General features: G+C 39.7%; 1 protein-coding gene across 1 annotated transcript in view; it reads right to left on the reverse strand.

Moving 5' to 3' along the window:
• Nucleotides 1-888: 888 nt before the first annotated feature.
• The window catches only part of LOC150105814 (uncharacterized), a 29,858-nt gene continuing 7,828 nt past the window's right edge, over nt 889-22,918 (reverse strand). Inside the window, exons 9-13 of the mRNA XM_090394569.1 lie at nt 7,909-7,980; nt 7,459-7,748; nt 6,967-7,146; nt 6,599-6,837; nt 889-3,210 (exon numbers count right to left, since the gene is read on the reverse strand). Of these exons, the coding sequence (XP_090250695.1) occupies nt 889-3,210; nt 6,599-6,837; nt 6,967-7,146; nt 7,459-7,748; nt 7,909-7,980 (3,103 nt within the window). The remainder of the gene's footprint in view (nt 3,211-6,598; nt 6,838-6,966; nt 7,147-7,458; nt 7,749-7,908; nt 7,981-22,918) is intronic.

Consider the following 22,918-nt stretch of genomic DNA (forward strand, 5'->3'; position numbering starts at 1 on the left):
GAAAACTGTCACAGTTTTCAAAATCTCTAAGCTGGAGGCAGTGCATTTTCATCAGAACTATCTCCTTATTAGTCATGAGAAAGATCTCTGAAAGAGTAATTCTATTAAAAGTGCAGTTTATGACCTCTGTGGAATCCAAGTAGCAGTTCTCCCAGATAAACAGTTTGGATTCACATTATGAAACATCGCATTATACTTAACTACGAATATGACTGGATACAACACTCCAGTGCAATGTTCTTGGATATTGTTAAAATTTCAGAGACGGTTTGGCGCTATGGGCCAATCTACTCGACAATCTTTTCTAAACCAAATTCCCACCAGCTTTAATTCACTTCATCAAATAAGGTTTTCAGAAAGAAGATTCGCTTCAGGTATCCCACAGAGTTCCTTACTGTTATCCCTTCTTTTCAATCTTCATGGTTGATATTCATTGTACGGATTCAACTATCACGGCCTTTTATGCCAAGGATACAGTTCTACAGCAGGACTAGAAAAACCTGCAGTACTCTGTCTTTGACCTAGAGGAACAAAAACTCTATAATTGAACTAGAGGACTGCTTCAAGAAGTGGAATATCAACATCAACCCGAAAATAGTTCTTCAGTTGTTTTCACAAGAACACCGAAGTGGTCATAGTCGGTCCTGCCATTTTGTGACAACCTCAAGCTACAAATACTCGCGTTTGAAGCTTGAGGTTGTCACAACATTAAAATCATTACCACAATCCATAAGGATTATTAATTTTTAGCGGTGGGGTGGCAATATTGGATCATGAAATGTCATCAAGTCCCATAAAGGAGACTGCATCAATAAACCTGAGAAGAGTGACAATATTTTAATATCACAGCTAGAATACAAACAAATAGAAAAATTAAGCATCAGCTCGCTAGCGATGTGCTGCATCGATTAGCGGTATATCCTCGCTTGTTGCGCTTGGAGTCGGACACAGCGGCAGAGGTTGTGTGTTTGGCAGTGCGCCACTTGGTGTCGAATTGTCCTCGGCATTAAGTTCGTCAGGGACAAGTTTCACCTCAATAAATAAATCGTCTTCTTCTTCTTCTTCTTCCTCTTCGGAAGCAGATTCGTGTCCTGGGGACATCCGGGAATCTCTTGGCTCTCCTCTGAGACAAGATTCGTGCGAGTGGTGATGGTGTTGGGCACATTGGCGAGGATAGTCCTGACTTATGACGGTCTCGCTGTGGCAAGTAGGAAGATGACAAGAAAACGGGGGTAACATTTGACTATGACTTCGCACTTGGAGCTTCACACCAACAAATTGAGTATTTTGACTAGACAGCGACCTAAGGAAAGCAGGAAGACTCCTCAGGGATATTTTCTTCAGAGAGTTATCCGAACTCGCTTTGCGACGGGTGAAGAGTTTAAAATCCAGACCTAAATTGCTAAGACTACTTGATTTGGGCTTAGAAACGTTCTCTGCACTGACGTGCAGATGAGATTGGTCAGCTGGAGGATCATCCATCTGCACCACTTCGGCTATGACGTCACGACCCGCGTCACGACTAGCCAAGCCACTGTGATATCTTTTCGAGTCCAGTCTTTCCAGTTCGATGTACGGCTTGAATTCCATATCCTCGCTGTGTTGCTCTGACAAGGAAGTGTCCACAGTATCCTTTCCAGAGTCAGTCTTCTGATCTCCTGTGGATTGGTCACTTGACAAGAGAACTTGGTCATCTTTCGAGGTTGCCGCATCGCTGCTGTCTTCGTTACTCGTCTCGACCAGTCGGTTGTAGAAACAATTGAACTTCTCTTCGAGTTCCTTGCTTTTGAATTTGAGGGATGGTACGGTGTCCCTTCTGCCACAAGTCGAACACAATCCCGAAACTGGTGGTGACCTCTTGAGAATGACCACATCTGTAGATCGTGGACAACCTCTAACCAAAGGGTTATCTTCTACTGCTCCTTGTCGACAAAGCTTCGGCTTTTCCTTACTGGTTCCCATGGAGTATCGATTGAATCCACAAGCTCCTGCAAGCAACTCGGCTTGAGCCGCATTGGATCTTTCCCTTAAAGATTTCCCGTGAAGCGAATTAGAAGTGTCACTGCTCACACTGGAACGTGAAAGTCGAAACGTTGACGTAGATGAATCCTGGCGACTACACGAATTACTGGAATCTTGCGATGATTTGTGAGTGCAACTCCAGGAGTTGCGTCTTCCTCCCCGCTCTAGTAGACGAAGAGCAAAGTTCCCTTGTCTCCAACTGTCAGAGCGAGAAGAGAAGTTCTCGCTGGAAACGCTAGATCCACGCATGTTGTTATTCTCTGCGTGACGTTGTATTCTGGCGATGGCACAAGTATATTCGCTCATCTGACCATCCCGACCATTTTTGTCTCTGCACAACAAGTATCTCATCGCTAGGGCCTTCCAACGCCTTCCTCGACGATAAACAGGTGCTTGGTCGTCTTTCTTCTGAGCCGCACATTGACACAACGGATGCTCCCCTCCACTCTTTCTGTCAGCAGCCGAGTTGGTGTTAGCTGGAGTGTGTCGGTTGGAGAAGTTGGAGCTGTGACGACATCTTCCGATCCCTCTGGTAACTCGAGATTCTTCTATACGCTTGCAGATAAGAACGCAGTCTTTCTTGAATTGTTTGGTGAAAATAGCGTAGAGAAAAGGATTGGCACAACTGTTCAGTGGAAGGACGAAGATGGTGAACACTTTTGCCTCCTCCAAAGAAATGAGTTGCAGACCGAACACCGCAGTCAAAGAGAAAAACGCTATGGGAGCCCAGCAGATGAAATCTGTGAACACTAAAAGTGCCATCCTCTTGGCTATTCGAGAGTCGTTTGAATTCCATGCCTGCGATCCTCGGATGACCCAATACATCTTCAGGTAGCAACCCATCAGGATGAGGAAGGCAATGCCGTTGATGAATATGAGAAAAACCACATAAATTAAAGACACCAAGTCTTCGGTCTCGAACGGAAGACAAATGGCGAATTTTCTGTAGTCACTTATGCCAAACAGCGGTAGGACACTCATCAGCAACGCAAAGATCCATCCTCCGCCCATTATGTAACCGGCATGCTTTAGAGATAGTCGTTTGTTCAGGTGCATGGCATGGGTTATGGCGTAGTTTCTCTCCAGGGTAATGACGGCGAGAGTGTACACGGAAAGTTCGCTGCTGAGTACTCCAAGAAATCCAGCTATCTGACAACCAGCCGATGTCTGCCACTGAATAGCATAGATCTGGTGATTAAATAAACAAGATATTGAAATTAGTTTCGTTTTTTTATTAAACATTTACAATTATCATTATTTGTTAATGTTAATTCTTATTCTTGGAAGAAACTTGATTTTTTAAAATTCTGCAACTCATTATAAGGCCGTAGAATATACACACCACACAAATATATTACATTCTTTCTTATATATAACAATGGTCTCATGACAGCGTTGAAAAGCAGTGATATATGCTTCTCAATATCATTTTGTGTAGTTCAGCGTGCTCAGTGGTCTTCACACCAACCCAGAAAAAACAAGAATCAAAATTTATGGGAAATTCGACCCTGCCAGTCTTCCGTATGGTCTGAAACCCACAACCGGCCCATTAACAATACTAGGAATTCCCTTCCTAGAGACCCCAGTGTTGCAAACACAACACTTAATAGAAATGTGTTGCGAAAAACTAAAACCCTTCAGTCCCAACTACCTATCATTCGAAGGTAGAGCAACAGTTATCAAAACAGTCCTAAAACCGATGTTACTGCACACCATTAACCTCACAAACATAACAGACACACAAGACAACGCCATTCACAAACATATCACTAATTTTTTCTGGAACAACAGGAAACACGAGGTGCGCAGGGCATTTCTCCATATTCCCCCCACACAAGGGGGATTCGCCCTGCCAATCCTCAAATACTGCCACCTAACCAACGCTGCTCAGACCATACGGAAAGCACTGGCATCAAATCACCCTTCCGGCAATCTGATGAAATACTTCTTAGGATTTTTCCTACCCTACTTCGGGATCACTGGCCACGCCGGACCATGTGCGGAGACGGTGCCTGAGTGGTACTACACAATATGCAAACTTTTTAAAAAATTGGCAACGGATGGAGTTCGAGTGCTTCAGCTCAGCCCAAACAAGCTGTACTGGAAAATTTTTGACAGCTTTGACTGCGAAAAACCCGATCTGGGCACAAACGAAGAGGTGCTGTTCACCAACATAAAAAACAGCTGGGGGCAACCATTTCACCGGGACTTAGCCTGGAGAATCGCCTACGGCAGACTCCCGGTGAAACTGGTAAAATCAGCTTACAACCCGCGACCATGCAACCCCTTCTGCGACGTCTGCGGTGCGATAGAAACCGTAGGGCACCTCTTCTTTCACTGCCCGCCAGCACAGCGTGTTTGGCACAGACTGGCTGAGGTGCTTGCGATCCCAGCGCTCACATTCCCCGAAATAGTCTTTCTACAGTTTCCTCCCCCAGTAACCAAAAACAAGAAACACCTGATTTTCCTAATAAATGTGATTAAACACCACATTTGGAAAACCAGGAAAAAACACCTTCTTAACGAGGGGGATCGCATCTATCTCCGTATTAAGAACTGCCTCTCAGCCTACCTCCGCCGCTTCCTGGAGCAGGAAAGGTACTTACGGGGAGAAGAGCGGTTCCTGAGGAGATGGTGTGATCCAGGGGGGATCATAGGGGGGATGGTGTGATGGTGAGATGGTGTGATACAGGGGGGAATCCGGTTGTGTCTGCACCTGTAACACCTTCAAGTTGTAGGTGTTGACACTATCTCGATCTTCCTTCCTGTTCAGCGTTTAACCCACAGGTAGGTCTAGTCCTTTCACAGTTGAAAGTTTTTCTGATCCCAGGTTGGGGTTGACCTGAACAAACCCGGACTGCGAAGGCCAACATCGAGGTGGTCCCAAGCCCTTTTCAGGGCGGGGTCTTCCGGGCCAGGTCATCTCCCTTCTTTTCCTGGTTATACTGTTCTGGGTTTGCTCGGCAAACTCATTCCTCTATAGAATTGTCTTCCACATAGTCTTTAGATTTATTTACACTTGTTAAATTTGCTTAGTCTCTCATTTTTTTTCCTTTTCAGGATTTTTCCTTTTTAAAAGTGAAAAATCAACGACCGTTTTAGAAGAACCCCTGGGGGGTCAACAGCTAAACAGGTCAGCTGAGGCCTCTTTCATCTACTCTACTACTATGCACTCTATCTTTATTTCCTCTCCTACTATCTGCTGAATCTCAGCCTATCTTACTCCACAGGCCAATGATGAGATACGTTGAACTCACAAAAAAATTTTTTTTTTGTAGTTCTTTTGATTTAAGTTATCTTAAATACTATCTTAAATGAGTTTTGTATTTTTTCAATTTTGTTTATTGAAATTGAAATGGAACTCTTCTTTACTGATTTAAAATACTGAAAATGTTTTCATGTAATTTTCTATTAAAATGGAACAAAAATAAACTAGAAATGCTAGATTTTTCAAGAAACTGTGAACAATATTAATAGCAACCTACACTATTAAACATGCAGATAATAAAATTGTGAATAACGCACATAAAATTAATGAAATGTTAAATACATTTTAACAATGTAAATATTATTGAATAATAAAATAAAAGTTGGATTGGATGAAATGTGATATTTTATAATATGAAAGATCACACCATTCCGGATGCAACATAAAATGCATTTAAATGAAGATAGTAAAGGAAATAATATTAAATTAATCCAATACCCTTGGAGGGTAACGGATAGCAATGCTGTAGCCAATGAAGTTCTAACTGAGGCTCCGCTATTGCTGTTATCCACCTGCCATGATCAGAGCTTTAATAGCTCAATAACACCTTATCCCTACACTGTCCTCTACAGATAACGGGGAAGATGAAAAGCATTCTTGCTTCGCCCCTTTAAGCCAGTCCTTATAAGGACTATAAGGATAATATTAAATGTTACCCTCTATCCATGATCAGAGCTTTATATTTATTTATTTATTTATAATATTAAATAAAAAAAATAGGTAAAGATAAAAAAAAGTAATAAGTAAACATGTATTAAATATTAAATAAGAAATAAGTAAAATAATATATTAAATAGTAAATTAAAAAATAAGTAAACATGTATTAAGTATTAACTTTAAAATAATAAGTAAACGTATTAAATATTAAATAAAAAAATAAGTGAATTATTCTATTCATTTAATAGAAAAGATGGTTCAATACCTATCTTCTACTACCTACAAAATAAAATCATCCTTATTCTCGAAAAGCAGAAACTATCATTTCGACTTGTTTTTTATTCCTGAAATGATTGAAAATTAACACAAGAATAGGTTATGATTAAATATGAAATAGTTATATTAAAATCTTACGTGGATAAATTTAAAGAGAGAAGTATTTATGTTTCAAAGTATGCCACAATAACCTAGTTCTATTTCCAAATGTAGAAATATTAAGATTACAATGACTGAGATGATATTTTCAGTACGGTAATAATGTTTAAAACATAAGCAACTCTTTTGTAATGATCTAAAAATGACATTTCTACTTTTAAAGGACAATTTGTACGTATATATTTTTATTTTAACTTTTATAAAATAGTCCATTACCCTAAACTCCCCAAGTGTAGAAGCGTCTATAACTGCCAACATCCCCAAGTAAATACCCATAAGGAAATCAGCCGCTGCAAGATTGCACACCAGAAAGCGAGGGACGTCCATTTTGCTGCGACCAAAAAGCAGGACAATCACTACAACTCCATTACCAAGCATTGCAAGCAGGAAAACAATCCACACTCCGCAACGGAGACTCCACCATCCAAAAAGGTCTTCGCAGGGCATAAACGGACCTGCAATAAAGAAGAAAATCATTTAAATCACGTGATCTTCTGAGAAAGGCAAAATGTAGACATACAGTTGCATTGGATAAACCCCTTGTTGTAGGAAAAAATTCGTTAAAGAAATAAATGCACCCTCACCTGGTTCAGGGAGACACTGTACGGGATGTCTGCTCTGCCCTTCATCCGTGCTCTGCACCGATCGGTACTCTTGAAAGTATTCCTCGGCATGTTGGGCTAGGTTGTCCGGAATTGCGTATTCTCTTCCGTATGTGTTCCACAACTGACTAGCGAACTCTTCGAATTTGGAGGAGAAGTTTTCTAAATGCAAAAATAAATAAATAAATATATAACGATGACACCGTGCAGAAACTACGGCATGCTACAGAAGGAATTGTATTATAATTGCAGACAATATTATATATGGTTAAGAGTTATGGACACCACGAGATGATAACAGTCGTCTTCTGTTCTCTCTTCCCCGAATGCCAATTAAAATCGCTGATGCCATTGAGCCAGCTATCAGTGATTGGCTAAGGGTGAAGTTGGCGCCTTCTGGCAGTTTCCAATCCGTTTTCCAACGGAATCTATTTCTTTATTTTAACCAAGTGTTAATATTAAGCCTTGACTTACCGTAACCTGGCCAGACATCAGTAAAGTTGGTGCTCCACACAGTCATGTCCACCTCCTCCCGAGTAAGCCATACAATGGTCTCCTTGAGGGATGCTGGAAGAGGAGAGTGTCTTACAAGAGGACGAAAAGAACAGCAGTGGTATGCGTAGGAAAGGGCGAGCGTGTGGACTTTAGGAAAGTCCTCTGGTGGAGGGAATTCCTTGAGATTGCGGTTGTTGAAAGTTTTGAGTTGTCTTAAGCTTTGGAGACCTTGACTTGGAAGGTACGGATATCGATTATCCCCTAGGTTCCTGTTTGAGAAAAAAAAAAAAAGACAAAGGTCATCAAACGGATTTTATTTGAATGCAAGTTCAATTTGTATTGAAATCATGAATACTTTTGCCATGAATTTGATGTAAGAATAATACCATGATTAAGTCCAAGTTACAAATAACAAGAAGTGATACTTACAGATCTCGGAGTTGGGTTAGGTTTTGGAAAGCTTCTGGATGAATCTCAGTTATCTGGTTGTTCATAAGATCCCTGAAAGTTTAGAAATAATTTTTAAAAAAAATGCAAATGTCTCTCGATGAAATTGCATCTGATGTGAAAACAAAGCCAGAGAATAAATTAAAGTTGTAAGATTTGGGAAAAAATAAACGGATAACAGAGAAATAGATTCATTTATTTCTATTCGTCAAATAAACTGAGCACTCCTTTAGTTCTTTTAATCTAAGAGCGTGCGAAGAAGACTCATTTCTTAAATTATTTCAATAAACATGTAAAATACTTGAATTGTATTCAAATATATTTTATATATTCAAGGTAACATATTTGGAGGCAAATAATAAAAACGTTTCGTTAGAATTTGCAAAGAAAAGGTCGAATACTCAATTAAAACAAAAAAAAACGAAAGACTGAAAACCATGGGATTATAATTTAATCGAATTGCTTTCTATGAATACATTCAGCGATGTTACGGGAGATTTTTAAGCGCCTAATCCCAGTGCACAGTATTCCAATATTTTATTCTTTGTCAATCAAATGAGTGGATAACGTGTCTTTCAGTTTTTGTATCTTCTTCAAAAAAAGCTTTCATTGGGGAGGGGATAATAATAATAACGTGCAAAGAAATGTGTGAAAGACAAGAGGAATATGAACAGTTGCCATAGAGGAAAATTATTTTAAAAAATATTATATTTGAAGGGAATTAACAGTACAACTCCTCATGCAAAAAACTTGCTCCTTTTCCTCTTACTCACTCACTTGTTACACAACTTATAGGAATGACTTCTTGTTCTCTCCCTCTTTTCAGCCATTTCATGCAAAACCTCCTTCACATTAATCTGGTAATAACCTTTTAGCAACTTGTGTAGTTCAATTGAAGTGGTGTTTACACTCCTCAGCACTAAACGAAGAAAGAGCGTCACGAGTTCGATTCTAGTCGCCCACTAGATCAACTTTTTCTAAGCCTTTTTTCGAACATTTCCCGAGTTAGTCGATATCTGGCACGGGCAAGCGCGTTTTTCGTCCAGTAAACTCAAGAAAATCGACCGTAGAACCCATACTATTTTCTGACATTAAGAACATTGTTTTAGGATTAGGTATCACGAGATGGAGGCACTTGTTAGCTGTTTTTTTCCTGCGTGCCACTTAACTAGTGATAGCCTTTGGCCAGCTATCTCTGATTGGCTACCAGTGATGAATGAACTCACTCAGTCTGCAAAAGTTAGACAGGGCTAAAACGTCCTCGACTACTCCCTATACAGGAATAAAAAGGCGTTCGTTGATTTTTTTTTTCTGATGTCACAATCACATCCTCATTTCTCCTCCTATTAACAAGTTTCTTCAGATTGCTTTATTCTTAATCTTTCCTTTATACTCAACATTCGAAAGATCAGAAAAAAAACCACCTTAGTCCATCGTCTCTGAACTTTTTCCAATACATCTTCATCTTTTTGAAAACCAAGCGACCATATTTATGCTCAGTAATCCATATGTGGTTTGATCCAAGCTTTAAAATCCTTACTTCTACAAGTCAGTGTCCTCGGCATTATCTGTTGTGCTGTCCTCACAATTTTAGTAACGTTAGATAGGTCATTGTCCACAATAACTCCCAAACCTCTCATCTCCTCTACTCTTTCAAGATATTTCCACGGACTGTGTACTCTATATTCCATCTTTGCCTCCCAAACCTCGCTTCGTAATACCTCAAATACATACATACACACAAATTGCAGAATAGAATAGCTTCTTAACATTTCTTAACGAAACTGATACTGTTTCTCAAAGAAATACCATCACAATTGACAATTCACATTAATATCTTTAGGGGTGAAGCAAAGTGCTTTTCATATTCCCCGCTATCTGTTATGGTGATAGTGAGGGAAAAATTTTATGAGCTCGCCCTGAATGGGCATGGAGATTATGAATCGCTTCAAGAAATTAAAATGGTTTTGGTCTTTTATGTTTGAATATATCCGTTCCCTCGTAGGTTACAGCTTGCTGAACTAGATTGTTGGGGTGTATGGACGTTTTTAGGAAAACTTTGTTGCTAAAGACTGTAGGAAAGATAAGAGAAAAGGAATATTTGTATCTCGATGAAGTTGATTGTTTCTGATGAACCATGGGGGCGTTTAGAATCATTCGCAGGCACTTTTTTTGTACACGTTGCAGTTTGAGAATGGAGAAGTGTAAGTGACTATGGGATGTATCGTCAGCTGGTATAAAAGCAATTTGATTCTGATGTTTAGCTTGCTGTTCCTGTTAATTAGGGGGTAGATCTGGGCGATGGCTTTAGATGCCTTTCCACACGCAGTCTTGATGTGCTGGTTAAAAGTTAATTTTCTGTCGAGGAAGACACCAAGGTATTTTGTTTCTGTCTGCCAGGGAATTTTAGTATTGAATCGGAAGATGTCTCCTGCAGGAGATATCGATCTTTTCGTGAAGAGACTGGATGAGATATTTTGGGGATTCACTTGCAGTCTCCATTTGGAGAACCATTTCTCTAACTGTTGAAGGTTTTCTTGAAGTTTTTAGTAATGAGGTGTGCCAGGAGAGATCTGGCTAATAATGCTGTATCATCCGCTTATAGGGCCATGATGGATGACATTAGGTTGTGTGGAACATCTGACATGTATATAGAGAATAGCCATAGAGCCAATGAGGATCCCTGCGATACTCAGGCCAAGATATGGCGCTGGGATGAGGTAGTACCATTGATTTTAACTTGCATTCTTCTATTCTGTAGATACGATCTAACTAGATGTACCATTTTCAGTGAGATAAGTTTATGTATCAATCCGAAGTGCCGTATTTTGTCAAATGCTTTGGATAGATCAAGGAAAACAGCTCCAGTGTATTGACGCCAGTTGTAGCTATACAGCTATATTCAACTATTCTGAGGATTTGCTGGGTAGTACTATGTTTCGACAAAAAACAAATTGCTCTTTAGGAAGGATGTTTAGTTCATTTACTGAAGCTTGAAGTCGTAAGAGGATGACCTTCTCTGCAATCTTACCCAAGTCGCGGATGAGGCTGATAGGACAATAATTGTAAGGCAGGTGAGGGTCCTTGCCTGGCTTATGAATTGGGATTACATCAGCCTGTTTCCAGGTGAGAGCAAAATAGTGAAACCTTAAGATTGCATTCATTATTATGGTCAGGTGCACTACAGCTTTTCGGGGCATCATCTTGATCACCCTATTTGTGATGCCATCTGGACAAAGAGCTTTTTTGTTCTTTAAATTTTTTATAATATCATATATTTCAGCAAGTGATGTGGGTGCAATATGGTCAGCACCGGTATCAGGGAGTTTTAATGAATGTTTGACCTGTCTGTCAATTTTGTACAAGTGATCAAAGTCGAAGTTTTCATATAAATTTTTTTTGCTATGGTTTCTGCCTTTTCTACGTCTGTGTGAACAAGGCCCTGGTCAGAAAGTATAGGGGGAAGGGATCTGCCTTTGTTTCTGATATTCCTCAGTAGTTGATTCTGTTCAGGTGTTGACTTGTTTGAAGGGGCCACATCTGCATAGCTTCTTGTTTGCCTTTGGCGCCCTCTATCTTTGAAGGCCTCCGCCTGTGGCCGCCGAGACTCCGGCTGTGGTGCAGGGGCCTCTGGTATTCTTGTACTAGAGGAGGAGGACTGTTTAGCTGTATCCAACCGTCTGTTCTTCGGGTGTGCTGAGTACATCCCTTATAATTGGCAGGGGGGAGGGGCACCGCAGTTGACGCATTTAGCCGAGGTGGTTTTCGGCTTTGTACAGACATTGGTTGGGTGGCTATCCCCACATTTCAGACATTTAAACTCAGCTTTACAGCGTTTCTGGGTGGGCCCAAACTTTTAGCACCTGTGGCATTGCCCAGAAGATGATCTTTTCCGGAGTGACTTTGGTATGATGATGCGCCCGCAAATTGATTTTAAGTTGTAAATATTTTTGTGAATGTTATGGATCTCTACAAGGACTAACGGCATGGGAGTCTTGTCAGATCTATACATTCTGCTGACCTTAATAGGAGGCACATCCTGGAAGTTAAGATCAACAGCTATCTCTTCTGGATCAATGTCTTCACAGACGCCACGGAGCACAACTTCTAAACTTTTTTCCGAACTGAGTGAGAAGGTATGATACTGAATACCTCTGACGTCCATTTCCTTTGTTAATATTCTATAACCTGTCGCCGTGTCGGGTTGTATCTTGATACCCTCGTCTACATTTTTGGCCTTTGTGTAATCAGTTTGTAAACTGGACATTTTAGATCTTATAACTGACCAGCTGTGTTTTTCCTCTTAGTGTAATCGGAGGCACCTTTTCTTTGGGAGAATGAGTGGAGTCCGAAACTGAACCATCTTGTTCCATTTCTTAATAACAGAAATACCTCATGAGGGAGTAGAGATCACCGAATCAAACTGTTTCCTCCATATTAGCGGCGTCATCGCCATTGACGCTTGCTGGGGGGGGTCATAAAGTTTCACCTTTCACGGGCAGTTGTTATTAAGCAGCTTGCCAAGTCTGATGAATATATACTTCCTCAAATATCGTCTCATCTATTTGTTCTTCCATGTCTATCAATGTGATGTGTCAGAAGCTATAAAAAAAATTAATTTAATTTAAAAAAAAATACGCTTACCGACTACCGGAATTAAATACTCAAGATTAATACTCATAACATCATTGGCCAGAAGGGTGAAGCAAGATGCTTTTATTCCCCATTGTCTGATAGGGAGGATGAATTGAAGGAAAGATTTATGAGCTGTGAGCTCGCCCTGGGGGGGGGGCACGTAGATTAGTCATTGTTGCAAGTATTCAGGATGGCTTTTGGCCTCTTGTATTTGAAGAGGTCAGTCTCTTCATAGTTTGCTGCCTGTTTAACTAGATCGTTGGGGTGTGTAGAGATCTTTGAGAAGAATTTTTCTGCTGTAGTTAGTAGGAAGGGGTAGATGTAAGGGATGTTTGTATCTCTATGCAGTTGGACGTTCTTTACAAACCACGGTGTATCCAAGATCATGCGCAAACCCTTATTTTGCACTTTCTGTAGCCTGAGGATGTTGGTGCTGGATGTGTGGCTCCAGGCTGGAGATGCATATATCACTATGGGGCGGATCGTCAACAGGTAGAGGAGTACTTTGATTCTGGTATTCAGTTTGCTTTTTCTATTTATTAGAGGGTAAAGTTGTGCAATGGTTTTAAATCATCAAAGATTAACATTCAACCCACACATCAAAGCCTTATGCTTTCGCGCATAAGGCTTTGATGTGTGGGTTGAAAGTTAATCTTTTGTCTAGAATCACCCCAAGATATTTTGTTTCTGTTTGCCAGGGGATTTTGGTGTTGAATAGATAAAGGTCCCCCCTTGGAAATTACCAATGTTCTGGTGAAAAGTATCGCTATACTCTTTTGGGGATTCACTTGTAATCTCCATGTGGAGAACCATTGTTCTAGTTTTAGTAGGTTTTCTTGCAGTTTTTTAGTGACAAGATGTGGTCGTAGAGATCTGGCAAGTACTGCTGTGTCATCCGCATAAAGTGCTAAGATGGAGGATATTGGGTTGTGTGGGATGTCTGCCATATATATCAAGAATACGATCGGTGCCAGTAGGGAACCTTGGGGAACACCCGCAGAAATCCGTCGCTGACTGGAAACTGTTCCGTTTATTTTCACTTGTATGTGTCTGTCCCGGAGGTAAGATTTATTTAAGTGGACGATTCTTGATGGTATGCCTGCTGAGATGAGTTTGTGTAGTAATCCGAAGTGCCATATCTTATCAAAAGCTTTCGCTATGTCGAGGAAAACTTCTCCAGTGTTCTGGTGCCAATTGTAGCCGATGGTGATGTATTCAATTATCCTATGAATTTGTTGAGTAGTACTGTGATGTTGTCTAAAGCCAAATTATTCCTTAGGAAGGATATTTAACTCGTTTACTGAGGCTTGGAGTTTAGAGAGGATGATTTTTTCGGCAATTTTGCCAAAGTTTGAGATTAGGCGATGGGTCGATAGCTTTCAAACAGGTGTGGATCTTTACCTGGTTTATGCACTGGGACCACATCTGCGACTTTCTAATAGCTGGAGAAATAGTTAAATCGGAACATAGCGTTGATTATGGTGGTGAGATGTACGACAGCTCTTCAGGGCAGCAGTTTAATTATTCTATTTGTTATGCTATCTGGGAAAGGGGCTTTTTTATTCTTTAGCTTCTTTAGAACTTCACAGATTTCCGCTGGTGAGGTGTTTGCAGGTTTGATGTTGCAGGTGTCGTTGAGTTTTAGTGCATCTCTGACATGGAGGTGGATTTTATAGACATGCTTGATGTCCAAGTTGTCGTATGCAGGGCTACACTGTTTTTCTAGGTTCTTTGCTATCTCTTCAGCATTTTCTGCTTCCGTGTGTAGTAGGCCCCTGTCTGACTTGATTTGTTTTTGTTTCTGAGGCTTCTTAATATGCTCCAGATGGAGTGTTCGCCGGGTGCTAGTTTGGCTTCCCATGTTTCGTTCCTGTGAGCTTTAAGTGCTTCTCTAACTTCATTGTTCAGTTTGTTTAGGATCTTTTTGTCATGAGGTGCACGGGTGTTGTGGTACCTTTTCCTTGCTTTGTTTTTGTCCCTAATTAAATCCATGATGTCTTCGGGTAGTCGGTTTGGCTTAAGAGTGGTTTTGGTAGAGGTGACAACCTTTATGGCTGTGTTGATTTGCTGAGTCAGGCTTCTGACAGCATTTTCAATTTCTTTTATGGATCTGATGTGAGGACAGGTTCAATGTTTTTCGATAGTACTTGTGGTAGTTTTTTCCATGAGATGAAGGAATGTGAGGGAGGCAGCAGTTGTTCTTGCTTTCCCAGCTGGAGCAGGATTGGATTGTGATCGGATGTCAGCTCGTTTAAAGAGTCTAGGCTATACTGTAGCTTAATATTTTGTAGGATAACAATGTCAAGTATGTCGGCTGTGCCATACGTACTATGATGTGTTGGTTCTGCGGGGCCTGCCATCACTGCATAGTTTGAACTGGAGTAGCTGAAGAGTGTGTAGCCGTTTCTGTTGGTGGTTTTGCTGTTCAATGCAGGGTATTTCGCATTTAGGTCACCGGCAATGATGACTTGTTCTTTATTGCCCAGGAAGGCATCCAGATCTGAATGTAGTAGATTCTTTGATCGAGGGTTGTAAGCTGCATAAAGTGTTAGTTTCCCAGCTGAGGTAGTGAGTACTGCTATTCCTGTGAGCTCTAGATTTTTGGTTGAGGGGCGGTTACAGAGTGGTGATCGATGTGCCTTTTTATAAAAATAGCGGTGCCATCTCCTCTGTAGTTTATTCTGCCGTTTCTGTGGAGGAGGTATCCTCTAGCTTTGGGGTTGTCTGCTGGTCTTAAGTTGGATTCGTTTATTAGGATAATGTCTGGGTTGTATCTCACTGCGAATTCTTGGAGTTCCAGAATCTTGTTTCTAAGTCCGTTCGCGTTCCAAGCGAAGATCTGCAGGGAAACTGGGTGCTTTTGTTTTTATGCATTTATGAGAGCTGCTAGGATGGATTGGGTTTCTTGTAGAAATATTTTTCTGGAGTCCGATGTGGGGTTAGATTTGCTGAAGTCTTGCAGAATATTTGCGAGGGAGTTTGTGATGACGGCTGCTAAATTTGGGTGGTATTGTTCCTGAGCGGCCTTTGTTGAGCGGACTACATCTGCGTAGGTCTTCGTCTGCCGTTTGAGGTTTGCTTCGATCGGGGATTCTGGTTGCGGCAGTTGGTTCTGTATCGTGTTTTATCGACCTCTGGTGCGTTGAGGAGCTGGGACTACTGCTATGGTTTTTGTAGATTAGTAGAGGGAACAGATCGTCTGTTTTTTTTTGGGGGGGGGGGGGTGTTGTATATATCCTTTGTAGTTTGCTGGATGCGGGGCCCTGCAGTTTGCAAATTTAGCCGGGGTAGATTTTGGCTTGGTGCAGGTGTTTGTGGGGTGGCTCTCACTGCATTTCAAGCACTTGTATTCGGCTTTACATAATCTCTGGGCATGACCATACTTTTGGCACCTGTGGCACTGTCCTGATGAGGTCCTTTTTCTTAGTGGTTCCGGGCTGATTTTTAGCCCGCAAATTGATGTTAGTTCGTATATGTTTTTGTATGCCTGGTGGATCTCTACTAAGACGAGTGGCATCGGACTTTTGTCTGCTCTGGTCATTCTGCTGACCTTGATGGGTGGTAGGTCTTTGTAGCAGAGATCGGCGGCTATGTCTTCTGATGTATGTGCTCTGATACTCCACGGAGAACCACCTTCAGGCTCCTCTCGGAGGCGAGAGTGAAGGTGTGGTATTGTACACCTTTATTGTCTAGCTCCTTTGTGAGTCTGCGGTAGTCCATTATAGCGGCAGGCTGGATTTTGATGCCATCGTCTAAATTCTTTGCTGTTGTATAAGCTATCTGTAGACTAGTCATGGAGGCCATTAGTTCCGTCCACCTGTTATTTTCTCTTAAGATAATTGGAGACAATTTCTCTTCAGTGGAGGCAGGAGGGTCAGAGTTGTATCCGTCTTCCTCCATACCTTCATCTGTGGGTGGTTCTGTCGTCTGTGTTTTGCGTTTTTTCCGCGGGTGAGTCTCTCCTTGTTCCTGGGGGGGGGGCACAAAATCCAGTTTTTTCTCTGTATTAGCAGTATCCTCGCTTTCCTCATCGTCCTTCGTTGTGGAGTACAGGTTCAAGTATCCTGGCCATTCCACTTCAAATTTAATTAGTAATTTTTGGAGCAGGCTTAGCGCCAGATCTTTGTGTAGTGTTTCTATCAGGGCGTCAGTGTCTATTTCAGTCCTAATTACGTCTAGTAGCTTTTGATAGGGGAAGGGGTCAACTACTAAGACTAAAAATTAATAGCGAAACCTTACCTTTCGCTGAGCGAATCTCAATCAAAATCCACTCCTTTGTATCGAATGCACCTGGTAAAGTTTTCCACAAGTTTGCTTTCTGCGACAGCTACCGTTAAAATCCAATGACCTATTTTCTTTTTCAGAATTCACTACAATTCCGAAATTCCATCTAAATCAATCAACGTCTAACCAATTCTCGTAACCGAATTCAATTCATGAACAAAATGACTATGCAACAGGAATAAAAGTCACAATCCAATCGAACCTTGACTACCACAATTGAAAAACATGACTATTAATAAATATATAAAAAATGAAATGGTGTTTTAACCTAATGTTGTTAAAATTGGAAATTCTTCAGAAATTAAAAGTTTTATTATTTATTAATTAAGTAATTATATATAAAACATGTTTTTGTTAATACTAATAATCAGTAAACACAAAGAAATATTGAAAATATTATTTGTTTCAAAATAGTCTTCTCTAAGCATTGGTACCAGATTACCTTCATTTGTTGCTTTTTGTATTAAAGGATAGAATTTGTTTTTGAATTCTTCGCTAGTAAGAAAGGAAAACAAAATAGAAAAGGACAAAATTAATGAAATCAACTGTTGTAATGGAAACACGAGCTCTTTTAAAATCATAATGGAGTCTGCCTTGCTCATTTATTAAAGTATTCATTTCAGTGTTTTTTAATTGATCATTTTGTATTTTCCCATCTGCTTGAAATAACATATTTCTAAAAAAAAAATAAAGTATCCGATATTAATAATAGAGATGCTACATTAAGAGAAACAAGAATACATTCCACACTTAAATACATGAATTCGAAATAGCGGAAACGAAATTGTTGCATTGATTGAGTTCATTCGACCCGAAATTGTTGGAATAAGTGAAACGTGGTCGGATGAGGAGTACTGTTGATGGTAGCAGATGAGTTGTGTTCCATCTAAGGGCGCATTTGCAAGGGACAAACAGTTGCAGCAGTTTTGAGGCGACATAGTGTGAGGTGGAAGTGAACATCGTACATCTGGGAGCAAGTGGAATGAATTTCTGTAGTTTTTGAGACAATTCCCTTGGGCAATACATAACAGAGGGTACATTAGGATCAAGGGTTTTAGATTTGATCATCGCATCAGATGACGTTATTATAAATGGGGTATTAAATCTTCCATCAATTGGTGAGAATGACCAGTCATATGAGGATGTCTATTAGATAGGAATAAATGTGGAATTATAAGGCTGGTTATTATGAAAAGATCAGGAAACAGCTCGCGGTAATAAATTGGAAAGAGGAACAGGGTGGAAAGGATATCAAAGCTGCTTGGGCCCTACTCATGAACTATTTGGTGGCGGCAATATCAGAATGTATTCCAAAGGACATGAGGGTAAATTTCGCAGGTGTGAAATGGATGAATCAAGAGATAAGGTATGCAATCTGGAAGAATCTATTATGGAAGAAGCAGTTGCATGAGAAATACAAAGAGCAGGCGAGGAAGGTAACTCGCGTGATAAGGGTAGCAAAAGGGCGGTATGAGCAGCAGTTAGCTAATGCGGATAAAAAAAAATCCTCTGAAATGATTTCGATATGTAGAAGAAAGAATGATTATGGAAATGATTAATGAAGAATGGAATGATTAGGAAAGAAAGAAAGAATGGTTAATGATCATGAAGAACTCGGATAGTGTGAGGAGCAAGTACATGAAAAATTGAATAAACTTGACGTTAATAAAGCTGTGGAAATTGATGCTATTTCACCACGTGTTTTGAGGGGAGTTAAATAACAGCTTTTACATATCTTTTTAACGTGAATCTTATACCAAGTTAAGTTCCAAAGGAGGAAATATAAAAGTACCAAAGAGTGGGTAAAGGGTAAAATTGTTCCCTTCATAAGGAAGGTAATAAGACTAAAGATGTCAATTACAGGTCAGTTCTGTGTGTGTCTGGAGGTTGTGGTTAAGATGTTGGAAAAGTTAGTTAGGACTAAGAATCAAAATAGGGTTGACAACAGAAAAACCATCTTTGATGGGTAGCATGAGTTCGTTAAATGAAGATCGTGTTTTAGTTAATAGAATAAGGTGGAAAATGACTTAATATGACTGCTTACTTGACTGCTTATGAAAATGAAATGTGAAATATGAAAATGACTGCTTACTTAATAGAATAAGGTGGAAAATGCATTGGATAAGGGTGTTGCATACATAGTTGTATGTTTATATTTTGCAAAGGCCTTCGTTGAATTGCCACATGAGAAGCTGGTAATTAAATTGTGACGAATGGAGCTGAAGAGTAGATCAGTTCGCAGGATTTGCAGATTGGCTGTCTGATAGGTATCAGCGAGTTGTCTGTGGAGGAGCGATATTTCCAAGGGGTTTTCGAGTCTATTGCTGTTTAATTTGTATGTAAATGATATTTAGAGAGGTCTGAATGGTGATATGCAGTTGTTTGCAGATGATGGCAAATTGGGGGAGAGCTATCAGGAGTAGAGCGATGCTGTGGCTTTGCAAGAGGACTTGAATACACTCGTTCAATGGGCAACTTAGTGGGGTTGTCAAGTCGAAATCCTTAATTCTCGTGTATCCTCTGTTATGTACTGCCTCAGGTAACTGTCTAAAAAAACTACAGAAATTCATTCCACTTGCTTCCAGATATAGTCTCTTTAATTATGGTAATAAGATTGGCCCATAATGACCACTCGCTTCTTGCTAGCCAAGCTAATTTGCCTTCTCATTAGCCTTTATATTACCAAGTCTATAGCAATATTCAACTAAATATTTCAATCCTGTTCACTTCCACCTCACACTATGTCGCCTCAAAACCGCTGCAACTGTTTGTCCCTTGCAAATGCGTCTTAGATGGACACAACTCATCTGCTACCATCAACAGTACCCCTACTTCCTTTCTTTCCTGTCTGTCTTCACGAAAAATATCATATCCGTTCATCTCCATTCCTGTCAGGATGTCACCCTCATCCGACCACGTTTCACTTATTCCAACAATTTCGGGTCGAATGAACTCAATCAATGCAACAATTTCGTTTCCGCTATTTCGAATTCATGTATTTAACTGTGGAATGTATTCTCGTTTCTCTTAATGTAGCATCTCTATTATTAATATCGGATACTTTATTTTTTTTTTAGAAATTTATTATTTTAAGCAGATGGGAAAATACCAAATGATCAATTAAAAACACTGAATTTAATACTTTAGTAAACGAGTAAGGCAGACTCCATTATGATTCTAACCGAGCACGAGTTTCCATTACAGCAGTTGATTTCATTAATTGTCTTTTTTATATTTTTCTTATTAGAGAAGAATTCAAAAAGAAATTCTATTCTTTTATAAAAAGCAACACATCAAGGTATCGGGTTATAATGCTTAGAGAAGACTGTTTTGAAACCAATAATATTTTCAATATTTTTTCTGAATACTGATTATTAGTATTAACAAAAACATGTTTTATATATAATTACTTAATTAATTAATAATAAAACTTATGTTTTCTGAATAATTTCTATATTTAATAAGAATAAGTTAAGACACCATTTTATTTTTTATATGCCTGTTAATAGTCTAATAATCAGTGAAACGTGGAAATGTTTCTTTGTCGTTAAGAAATTATGCTTCATGTTGATTTGCACTTTAATTCAAGTGATAAATTGATGTTTGAGCAGAGAAGTACAGTTTATTTGCCTCTAGTCAGGTTTGTAATGTGTAAATGTATGTATAAATGTATATATGCATTTATAGCCGGCGTTATGGAACAACGTAGGAGAAAATCAGAAAAACGTTATTTATTCTGTTCAGGTACATTATGACGAGAAAATAACACTGTTTTCATTTGGAGATATTGGAATTCGTTGCACTACGCATTGTGATGATGTGGTGGATATTTCCACTGCATTAAAAAAAAAAAAAGTAGTTTCTTCAATGTATGGAGCCTGTGTAGCTCAGTAGAAGTGGCGTTTGCACTCTACAGCGCTTGACCGTACGTTCCTCTAGTCGCCGACTAGAGGAACTTTTTCTAAGCCTTTTCTCGACCGGTTCCAGAGTTAGTCGATCTCTAGGTTTTTCGTCCCGTAAACTCAAGAAAATCGGCCGTCGAACCCACACTATTTCCAGACATTAAATATATTGTGTTACAGTTAGGGACCACCAGATGGCGGCACTTACTAGCAGCCTTCTTCACTACGTGCCGATTAATTAGTGATACCTCGGGCCAGCTATCTCTGTTTGGCTACCAGTGGAGATTAAACTGCCCACTCGGTCTCCAAAAGTTAGATAGGGCTTAAAAACGGGGTCGCCTACTCCCTATACGAGAACAAAAAGGCAGTTAGCTGGATTTTTGAACTATACATATTTTCACGTCGTTTTCAAATTTCAAGTCGTTCTATCTAACGAGCTATTGTTTGTTGCACGCGTGCTTGCAGATTCTCGTGAGCGCCAGTATTGAACAACTGCAGCATGGCAATCAGGGATGTTATAACTCAAATTGCTGTTCAGATGTTCAGGACTAAGGATGATTTCCATGTACTCCACGATTCTCCATTCAAATCTGCAGCGAAAAATATTTTGGTATCCCAGCAAACTGAGTGACTCTGTAGATTGTCATGAAGGTTATTAGAGAAAAGAACATCTGCGCTATCCAGTCATGTTCTTTTCTCTAATAACCCTCATCACAATCTCATGTGATCTTTTATAGGAGATGTCTCTCTTATGCTCCTCAATACGCATTTCAACGGATTTGTTAGTCCAAAATAAGGAATATTACAGAGAAGATCCACAAACACCCTCTTCGCCCAATTGTGGAAGGAATTGATGGTCCTATTTATAAGCTTTCGAAACATCTTGCAGAATACCTCAAGTGTTTCTCCAATAAATCTTCATCGTTCATCAAAAACACCACAGACTTCGTTTCTGGTATCAAAAATATTTCAATCAGTGAAAATGATATCATCGCAAGTTTTGACATTATCTCATTATTTACTAACGCCCCTACGGAGGGCATATTAACATTACTTAAGGACAAATTATCTAAAAAAGATATTTGCTTTATTAAAGCATTATATCCAATCTGGCTACTTCAGATATAGGGACTCCATTTACAAATAAAACCAAGGCCTAGCAATGGGCAACCCTTTATCCTCGGTTCTAGCAAACATTTTCCTAGAAGATTTTGAAACGAAAGCCATATCGTCCTTCTCATTTAAGCCGAAACTTTGGAGACGTTATGTTGACGACATTTTCATTACATGGCGTCACGGACACAAACATCTCTCATGGATTTTCTTCAACATCTTAACAACCAACATCCTAATATAAAATTCACTGCAGAACCTAGAACGAAATAATTGCCTTCATTTCCTGGATGTAATTCTTACTCGATGCTCTGATAGATATAAAATCTCTGTATACAGAAAACCCACTCATACTAAGAGACATCTGCACTGTCAATCTCATCACTTTCCATCACAAAAGCTCGGAACTATTTCTACCTTAGGACACAGACGACGATCTCTTTTAAATGAACCAGATGAACTCCAAAAAGAAATTGAACAACTTCCTCTTATCTTTAAACAAAGTGGATATTCTGAAAAAACAAATAAGAAATTTCTTCTGGATCCTCCTAGGCAGCGTACTACGGAACACCATAACTTGTATTTTAAAGGTAGCATCTCAATACCTTACATTAGTTCAGTCTCCAATAAATTGGCTAAAGTCCTTAAAAAATACAACATTGGGACGTTTTTCACTACACTCCCTAAAGTTCGTTCTCTTATAAGCCATCCGAAGCCTATTCATCACAATCTGAAATATACAGGTATATATAAGTTATGGTGCGATTGTAATATTCCTTATTTTGGACAGACTAACAAATCTATTGAACTACGTATAGAGGAGCATAAGAGAGACATCTCCTATAACATGCATCTGCGCTATCCAGTCATGTTCTTTTCTCTAATAACCCTCATGACAATCTACAGAGTCACTCAGTTTGCTGGGATAAATCCCAAAACATTCTTCGCTGCCGATTTGAAAGGAAAATCGTGGAGTCCAGGAAAATCCTCCTTAATCCTGAACATTTGAACAGCAATTTGAGTTATAACATCCCTGATAGTCATACCGCAGTTGTTCA

The sequence above is a fragment of the Typopeltis vanoorti genome, chromosome 6, assembly GCF_054136105.1.
Source record: "Typopeltis vanoorti isolate ZY-2024b chromosome 6, IOZ_Tvanoo_1.0, whole genome shotgun sequence".
Taxonomy (NCBI): domain Eukaryota; kingdom Metazoa; phylum Arthropoda; class Arachnida; order Uropygi; family Thelyphonidae; genus Typopeltis; species Typopeltis vanoorti.